Source organism: Microcebus murinus, chromosome 20 (assembly GCF_040939455.1).
Source record: "Microcebus murinus isolate Inina chromosome 20, M.murinus_Inina_mat1.0, whole genome shotgun sequence".
Lineage (NCBI taxonomy): Eukaryota > Metazoa > Chordata > Mammalia > Primates > Cheirogaleidae > Microcebus > Microcebus murinus.
The window spans coordinates 1,997,753-2,007,114 of record NC_134123.1 but is presented as its reverse complement, the minus strand read 5'-3'; the positions used below and the strand labels follow the sequence as shown (position 1 = coordinate 2,007,114).

The following is a 9,362-nucleotide window of genomic DNA, read 5'->3' as shown; positions in this document are numbered from 1 at the left end:
AAAGGAAAAAAGCCAAACTCTGTAAAATAACTTTAAAGAGATTTATTCAGAGCCGAATTTGAGGACCATGACCCGGAGCCACTGCCAAGAGGCCTTGAGCAAGTGGACTCGCTGTGGCTGGGTTACAGTTCGGTTTTATACATGTTCAGAGAGACAGGGAAAGTCACAAATCAATACATGAGAGGCATACATTGGTTTGGGCCAAAAAGGTGGGCCATCTCCAAGGGGGGCTTACAGGTTATAGGTGGGTTTAAGGATTTCTTGTCTGGCAATTGGCTGAGAGAGTTAGACTTTAGAAGACCAGAAAGGATATGCTTACTTTAAGATAAGGGTGTGGGCACTCTGGGAGGTCCAGACAAGAGGACATTTCAAATTTATGATAGGCGCCTGCTAGGATGCTTTAAGATGCTTTAAATTTACAATAGGCATCTGCTAGGATGCTTGAGTTAAGATAGGGGCCTCTTATCTTTTAGGTGATGTTAATGCCATACCAGAATCAGGTTGGGAAGTAACCACCGCTTTATTTGGTTAACAAAAGCTGTTTAGTGGGAATTTACCATTTGTCAGCCTGCCCCCAGCTGGCCTCCTTAGGAAGGAGTTTTTAGCAATAGAAAAAGATCAGAGTTTAGTCTTCAGTTGTTCACAGAAATGAGCAGAAGGAGGGCTTTTTTGGTCTAGGGGCGGGGTCCTAGGCGTCTAAGGATTATTTCTCCCTGAGGGCCAGACTGCAGCGGGTTGGGCTTTGAGGTGTTCCCATTTGTTCACCCAGCTCCGGGAGACGTCATCGCCTTCATCGTGGGTTGCTCTGGCCAAGTGATGGAGGAATTAGCAGCGCGGCTGGAGTGGCTCCCAGCAGGCCTGGGCCAGCTGACACACCACTTAGGTTTCCAAGGAGCCAAGCTGTCCCCACTCACGCATGGCTGATGCACTTGTGGCTAAATGCAGTGCGGTCAGGGCCCCCGGCCAGATTCAGGGCAGGAAATAGAATGCCGCCTCCATCACCAGGGCAGTAATGGTCTGCGGGCATGGCTTAAACGGAGGCCAAAGAAGCTCAAAGACACGGGCAGCAGAGGAAGGTAGGGCCAGAGGGTGACTTGCACGGATCTTGTCTGGGACTATACCTGTTGACAAGTCACTTAACTGCGCCCAGCTTTATCTGCGGATAAGATGGAGGCAACAATACTTACGCATCTCACTGGAGACGCAGGAGAATAGTATTTCTGACCGACCACTTGGGATCCATGGCTGGAAGGTGGTATGTAAGTGCAGATAGCAAACTCGCTGTGTGTTTGTTTCAGCAGTGTATTAGGGGCATGCAGACCAGAATGCACTTTGAGAAATCTGATCAAAAGCAAACAGAAAAAGGAACGGCTCTCAGATTTGTGCGTATGGATTTGTCTCTGGTTTTATACAGGTTGGGGAAATTGCATGTGTAATTCAGACTTCAGAACTGTTTTCCACCTATATCCGTGTTTGCCAATACAGACACTTAAATCCTTGGAGAATGCTACAGTTAGTGTTTGTTCCCAAATGTTTGCCAACTTTGCATTAAAAAACTTCCTAAATTTTGCTCACTTGGGCAGCACATACACTAAAATTGGAATGAGACCGAGAGGATTAGCATGGCCCTGAGCAAGGATGCCATGCAAATTTGCAATGTGTTCCATATTTAAAAAAAATTTTCCAAATTAATTCTACCATGTAGTTTATGAGTTGTATATAGAGCCTGGAATATTTCTTCCCAAGTCGGATGGGGTATCCCTTTCAAAAACAAAGCACAAAGAGGAATAGTTGCTCGTTCCCCATGGGATTTGCTACTTCTGAGGAGTCCTGAGTCTGTCAAATATACACGTTTTCTGTTCATTTAAGGCTTAGCAATTGACCTCAGACCTCCCTATAAGGTTATTAAATGTTTTCTGTCAACTGGGGTCCTGAGAGAGTCTATTACTCTGTGTTCTTGGTTAATTAAACCTTTCTCTTGTATATATTGCTGTCTGGAATAATTCCTGTGGGTCTAGGTGAATGATGACTATTATAGGAAAAAAAGTTTTGTTGAATAACACATATACTTCATTTCTTAAAAATGAGAAAAAAATATAAATGAAATGTACAAAATAAAGATCATCTGTAATTCTTCTATGCAGAATTAACTGTACTGGTATACATGTATATTTTAAACAAAAATGGGATTCTAATGTATGTACTTGCTGTTTTGTGACTGCTTTTGGGGTGGTCTTCACCCATTGGATCTGGGAAGAGCATCATATAAGCTTAGGGTCTCCTCGGGGGGGCCTGTGGGACTCCGGCCTCCAAAGGCTTGTTCTCTTAGATGCTGCTCCCCTTCCTCAGCGCCCTGTGTTTTGGCAACAGCACCCCTCCCAGAAGGGTAAACACTTGCTTCTGTGTGGAGCCAGGCCCAGCCAGGCCCATCCATCCTCCATTCCTTTTTTTTCATATTAATCTTGATTAAGGCATAACTTAAACACAGTGCAATACACACATATTACATCCTGTGGAATTTTAATATATACACACACCCTTGTGACAACACCCAAAGCATAAAACCTCTCCATCCCAGAAGTAGCTTTGTGTCCCCTCAGGCCAATCCCTCTCCCCTACCTCCCCAGGTAATCACTTCCATTCATTCCTAAACACTGACTGTCCAGTGCTTCCCCACCTCAAAGGTTCCATGGGATTGTTTCCCATCTTGCTGCTGCAGCTCTAAAAGTCTCTGCCTAATTTTGCTGGCCCACCCTCTCAAGGCTCGGCTCAAGTCCCACTTCCCCCAGGAAGCCCTCCCCAGTTTCTTTGCCTCTTTCTGACACCCCGAATTAGTTGGCACCGTGTGGCTGAGCCTCTGCAGACATGGCCACAGTGCCCTTCCAACCGGGGTTCCCTTGACCATTCATCTCCCCAGCAGACGTTTTTCCAGACCCTCCTCCTGTCCTCACCTATTCTCCCGTGTCTGGAGCTGCCTGAGGGTCTGTCACGCCCCAATCCCAGTCCCTGTCCAGTGTCTGTCTCTTCCCTGTTTCCTGCCCCACTCTTGGGCCTTTGCTGCCTGGATCAACCCAGTCCTCCACCACGCACCCCCAGGCCCCACCTCCGCTACAAATTCTTCAGATTTGATAGCAAACATCCTGGACTGGGCTGTCCTCAGAGGGTAGGGTGGCCTGAGGGGAGAGTATGTGAGCCTGACCAGGGCCGGGAGCACTGGGGAGCATTCAGTTTTGCCCGTCTCTCTCATGTCCTTTGTGCCTCGCAGCCAGCAACTGCCCCACTTCGTCTGTTGCTCCGCAGTGTCCACCTCACTCCCACGCAGACTGTCCGGTCTCCCGTGGCACAGGCAGAGTTCAGAGGTCACAGGGTCGCAGTCAGCTGCCTGCTTAGCACAGGGTTTGCCTGTGGCGGGCTGAGGAGAGTAAGATAACATCAAACCTGCAGCTCTTCCCTGATTCCTGTCAGCCGGGGCAGGTGAAGCAGGACCTCAAAGTTCTGTGTTAGTGGGTGGGGGGACTCCAGACCCCCTTGTCTACCGAGGACGCAGGCCCTGCAGCCGCAGAGCCGGGCGAGCGAGCGCCGGCGCGCAGTGAGGGCGGGCAGGCAGTGTCGGCAGGACGCCGCTGGCCCAGCCCCAGCCTGCAAAAGGACAATTGGGTTTTCTAAATGAGCATCTGGCAAATGCAGCCCCCCAGAGACAAAGCCAGGTTCTAGATCGAACACAGAAAGTTTCTCTTCCAGTTGTATGCAAACATTGGAGTCTGCTTCCTGCACTCAAACCCGGTTCTCACACTGACTTCGCAAAGCGCCTTCGTCACGCCAAGCCTCAGTTTGCGTGTCTGTAAAACAGGGGCGACGGTTTCTTCTTCCTAGAATTGTTGTGAGAAGCACATAAGGTAGTTTATGTAAGGATGTAGCACAGTGCCTGGCTCAATAAATATTCATGTTTAATTTTTTTCCTAAGTGTGTGTTGTTGCTTAGTGAAGGACAGAATAAATGAATGGCTGCTGATCTGGACTTGGCTCCTGAAGGTGCTGCTTTTTCCTTCTCTAGTATTTTCAGGCTGATTCCATCTGACCTTGCGTAGGCAGGGGGCAGTCTGACTCCGCACGTGGGGAGGAGGAGATGGCATAAGGATGCTCTCACCAGGGCAGGGAGCTGCATGCAGAGGACATGAGGTCCTGGAGCAAAGCCAGGGCCACCGAGGCTGGCCGGCACTCGCCCAGGCCCAGGCGTGGTCCCGCGCAGCTGCTGTCTCCCTCTCTGCAGCTTCAGAGGGGCTGGCTTGCCCCGGTGTTACTCCCAAGCGCAATTCCTTGATTCAGCCTGTCAGGACTGTGGCTGTTGTTTTATTTCCTTTCTGGGCAGCCAGGCGAGACAAGGCGTAGACCTTGCGTGTGGAAGAGCAGCCAGCTGGTGCCCGAGCACCACCCCACCCCGGCCCTGCGCAGAGCCGCCGTCTCCCCACAGCCTCCGCCCGGGTCACCACGGCCGTTCCGGGGCTCTGAGGACAGTGGTTTCACCCTTGGTCCTGTCTTTGCCATTGACTTGCCATGTGTCCTTCGGAAGTCCCTTCCCCTCTCTAGGTTTCAGAGTCTACAAAATACAGGAGATGACACCTACAGTCCTGGCGGTCCCTCCTGTGGCAGGACGGTAGAAGTCAGGAACATGGGTGAGAACTCTGTCTCTGTGACTTTCTGATTTTGTGGCCTTGGATGAGCCACTCAAGTTCTCCAGATTGTTCCCCTCTCAAAGTGGGGTGATACATAGCAATCTGCAGCGTCTCCTAAGTAAGGCCTGGCAGCTAAAGTGGCAGTCGCCTGTGAGCGAGCTTCAGACGCCGGCAGCGCCTTCTCTCGGCCAGGGGCTGCGGCCCCACGGTGCTGCGGCGGCCTCCCCAGGGCACTCCGCGAGGCTCTGGCCGGGAGCCTTTCTTGGCATCTCATTCGGCACAGGCAGGGCGTCATCCCTTCTCCCTCACTGTGTGCCCCAGGCTTCGTGGGCTCTGCACCCTGTTAGGGACCGACCTTCCACAGCCCCACCGGACAGAAAAGCAGAGACATCGAGGATGCAATCACACAAGAGGAGGTTTATTGTCTGGCTAGCCAGGGTCCAAGCCCCAGAGCACCAATGCAGTGGCCACTCTCGCAGGCAAGGACCCCGACCTGAATTGCGGGGTGCCTTTTATCCCCCCCAAAGGGCCCTAGCAACGCACAAACTAATCACGCGCTGGCCATGAGCTGACCTTTGAAGTGATTAATTTCCTTTGTATTCTGCGCGATCCCTGCGCATCCCACCTCCCTTTTGCCTTTCTTCACAACTCAAGAGATAACCGTAGCTCTCTGGGAGGCCGAGGTGGGCGGATGGCTCGAGGTCAGGAGTTCAAAACCAGCCTGAGCAAGAGCGAGACCCCGTCTCTACTATAAATAGAAAGAAATTAATTGGCCAACTGATATATATATTAAAAATTAGCCGGGCATGGTGGCGCATGCCTGTAGTCCCAGCTACTCGGGAGGCTGAGGCAGGAGGATCGCTCGAGCCCAGGAGTTTGAGGTTGCTGTGAGCTAGGCTGACGCCACGGCACTCACTCTAGCCTGGACAACAAAGCGAGACTCTGTCTCAAAAAAAAAAAAAAAAAAAAAAAGAGATAACCGGAGGTATGAGTATACACAGATGTGTGCTTTCACTAATTGCCTCACCCTACTTCACACGAAGGGGGGGGGGGGACTCTTTTCTTGTTGTGCCACTGAGACGCCGCCGAGGCGCCATCGAGGCGCCCCCACATTTCCCCCTTTCCTTTACATCGCCGGTGAGCACTCTTGCTCGTCTTCTGGGTAATTTATAAGTCCTAGGTCCGCATTAAGTCTTTGATATTGCTGTTGCAGCACTAGGAGCTGAACAGCACTGACCCTGTCTTTTACAAATCTTATGAGTTTGTTTAATATGCAGGGCCCAAATGTTAGGGTTAAGAGTAAGATCACTAGTGGTCCTACAAGCGCGGAAATCAGAGTAGTCAGCCAGGGGGAACTATTGAACCAGGACTCAAACCAACCTGTTTGTTCTTCGTACTCTCGTTTGCGACGAGCAAGCCCTTCTCTTACCACCCCTGTGTGGTCGGCATAGAAACAGCATTCCTCCCGGAGGGCCGCACATAGCCGTCCCTGTTGCAGGAACACCAAGTCTAACCCTCTCCGGTTTTGCAAAACTACTTTTGAGAGGGAGGTTAAAGACTTTTTTAAGTGTGAAATTGAATCTTCTATCCTTGAAATATCTTTATCAACAGCTGCCCTCAGAGTATTAAACCCTCTTTGCTGCATTGCCAGAGAAGAGATACTAGTTCCTGCTCCTATTGTCCCTAAGCCAAAAAGAGTAGCCAGGGTTATGGCTGTGAAGGGTTCTCTTTTTTTTTTAAAAATTAGGTTGGTGACTCTTCGCCCTACTGTGCCCTCATACATTGTCTCCTCAGTGTGGTATATTATTTTTGGGAACACTAACACCATTATACAGTAATCTTTAGACCCATGTAAGGTTATGGGGTTGGTGGGGGTTTGGGGCAGTAAGTACAGCTGTAGGTCTCTATCCCAAAAACATTGGACGAAAATCACAACATCCCCAAAACACAATAACCAACCCCCCACCGCGACCCGTCCATGTTTGTCACCCAGTCAATCTTTAGATGCCACAACCCCAGTCCAAGTCTGTGTCAGCGGTCCTGGGCTGTCACTGCCACTCGGGTCAGTCTGGTCTTCAGAGGATTCTTCGGGTCTGCAGTTGCTTTCTATACTGGTCCTGGCACCGCTCCTGGTCTTTTTTATTAGCAGGTCTCACGTGGGAGTGGTGTATCCAGGTCGCTACTATTCTATCAACCTTAAGAGCAGTGGGGGTAACAAGAATAATTTGATAGGGGCCCTTTCACCTTGGTTTTAAGGGTTCTGCTGTTATGCCGTTTCACCCACACCCAGTCCCCTGGCTGGTGTGGGCGGAACGGTGTCCGGCACCCTCCTCCTCAGGCCGGTAGATAGCATGGAGGCCCGGCCATACTTGACTGTGGACACGTTGCAGAGCCTGCACCGCTTGTAACACTTCTTTGGGATGTCCCGGAAGAGCCTCAGGGCTCATCCTAGGAACTACAGGAGGGGGTGTGCCGTACATGATTTCAGAAGGGGTTAAACCCAAGTGATAAGGGGTGTTCCGGGCTCGGAACAGGGCGAAGGGAAGGAGGGTCACCCAGTCTCCGCCAGTCTCTAGGGCCAATTTAGTCAGGGTCTCCTTTATTGTTTTATTTATTAGCTCTACCTGCCCAGAGCTCTGGGGATTATATGCACAATGTAATTTCCAATCTATCCCCATAGCCTGGGCCAGCCCTTGACTAACCTGACAGATATTATTTGATCTTATCCCTTCCAGCAGTCCACACCTGGGGACTATTTTTTTAAATATTTTCTTAGCTACTGCCAAAGCTGTTTCTCCTTTTGTAGGGAAGGCTTCTACCCATCTGGAAAACGTATCTATCATGACTAGTAAATATCGGTATCCGTATTTTCTAGGCTTGACCTCTGTGAAATCCACTTCCCAAAATAGTCCTGGCTGCCTCCCCCTTTCCCTTGTACCTGCATGGGTTCCTCTGGTCCTCCCTGGCTACATGACCTGACAGGCTCGGCAACTTTTGATGATGTCATCTGGAACCCGTCCTTGTGACTTGAACCTTAGTTGAGCAGTGTCCAGCAGTTGCAGCATCTTTCTCTTCCCTAGATGTGTGGTCTGATGCAGGTGCTCTAACAGGTGGCGTCCTAAGAGTTCTGGCACTATTAGGCGATGCCCTTCGTCCCGCAACCAGCCATCTTCACGTAGCTGCTCTGAGGCCCAGACCTCATCTACAGTCCGGCAGAGGAGGCAACTGTCCCATGCCTGGGGGTGGCAGGCTAAGGTGCAGGATGTCTGGCTGCGGAGTGCCTTCTGCAGCCTTCTTAGCTTCAGCGTCTGCTCTCCGATTGCCCCGCGCTTCCACGGAATCCCCGCTCTGGTGTCCCGGGATATGGACTACCGCCACTGCTTTTGGCAGCAAAACAGCCTCTAGTAGGTGGAGTATTTCAGGCATGTGCTTAATTTCCTTTCCCTCTGCCGTGATGAAGCCCCTTTCCCTGTAGAGGGCCCCATGTATGTGCACAGTCCCAAAGGCATAGCGGCTGTCAGTGTACACCGTCAGCCTTTTTCCTCAGGCCCGGCTAAGAGCCTCCGTCAGCGCTATTAGTTCTGCCTTCTGAGCAGATGTCCCTTGCGGAAGGCGTGCCGCCCAGACAAGTTTACCTTGGTCATCTACTATGGCCGCCCCTGCGTACCTGCGTCCGTCCCGGATGAAACTGCTTCCGTCCGTGAACCAGGTCAGGTCGCTACCTGGAAGGGGGCGATCCTTCAAGTCTCTACGGGTCGTCTGGGTCTCGGCTAGGATTTCAAGGCAATCACGTTCAGGTGCGGCTGCAGCGGGGGTTGGCAGAAGCGTAGCTGGATTCGAGGCGGCAGGGGCCCGGAACTCGATGCGGGGTGCGTCCAGCAAAAGCCCTTGGTAATGAGTTAGCCTCGCATTTGTGATCCACCGTCCCGGTGGCTGCTTCAGAACCCCCTCTATGGCGTGCGGGGTGGTGATCTGCAGCCGCTGCCCTAGGGTGAGCTTATCAGCGTCTTTGACCAACAGGGCCGTGGCTGCGATGATTCGCAAACACACTGGCCACCCTGCCGCCACCGGGTCTAGTTTTTTTGACAAGTACACCACTGGTCTCTTCCAGGGTCCCAGGGCCTGTGTGAGTACCCCCTTGGGTATTCCCCTCTTTTCGTCTATGAACAGGTGAAACTCTTTTGTAGGATCAGGGAGTGCTAGGGCCGGGGCTTCCAGCATGGCTGCCCTCAGGGCCTGAAAAGCGTCTTCCATTTGCACAGTCCACTCTCATGCTCGCCCCGCCCTAAACCCTTCATACAGAGGTGGAGCCTTTTCCGCAAACCCAAGGTCATCATGGAGGACCTTGTTGAACAGGGTAGGCGAGTTTATCCTGAACCCAAATCCAATCTCTGCCATGTGGTCCACCGATATAGTTTGGCTCCTGTTGCCCCCTGCACCCAACTGGTCTTACTGGACAATTTTTCTGTGTCTTCTGTTAGTACCAAATGTTCTGCTCCTGTATCTATGAGGCAGCTGACTGGGTTCCCCTCCACTTGCAAAGTTACCCTAGGTTTGGGGAGGGGGACCGAACCCCATCTTCCCTATTCGTCTATCACCTGTCCTGCAACCATGACTTTTTTTAGGACCTCCAAGTCTTCGCCCCCCTTTCTTTTGGGGCACTCTCAGGCCCAATGTCCATGCTCTTTGC

General features: G+C 51.5%; 1 protein-coding gene and 1 non-coding gene across 2 annotated transcripts in view; both read left to right on the top strand.

Annotated features, from left to right (window-relative positions):
- The first annotated feature begins 810 nt into the window (after positions 1 to 810).
- Positions 811 to 9,362, top strand: part of MYLK3 (myosin light chain kinase 3) — a 62,422-nt gene continuing 53,870 nt past the window's right edge. Inside the window, exon 1 of the mRNA XM_075995599.1 lies at positions 811 to 1,259. Within this exon, the coding sequence (XP_075851714.1) occupies positions 1,242 to 1,259 (18 nt within the window). The 5' untranslated portion in view covers positions 811 to 1,241. The remainder of the gene's footprint in view (positions 1,260 to 9,362) is intronic.
- Positions 1,568 to 1,673, top strand: LOC142862996 (U6 spliceosomal RNA). The gene has a single exon (XR_012913886.1). It is a non-coding gene; the product is annotated as a U6 spliceosomal RNA (small nuclear RNA).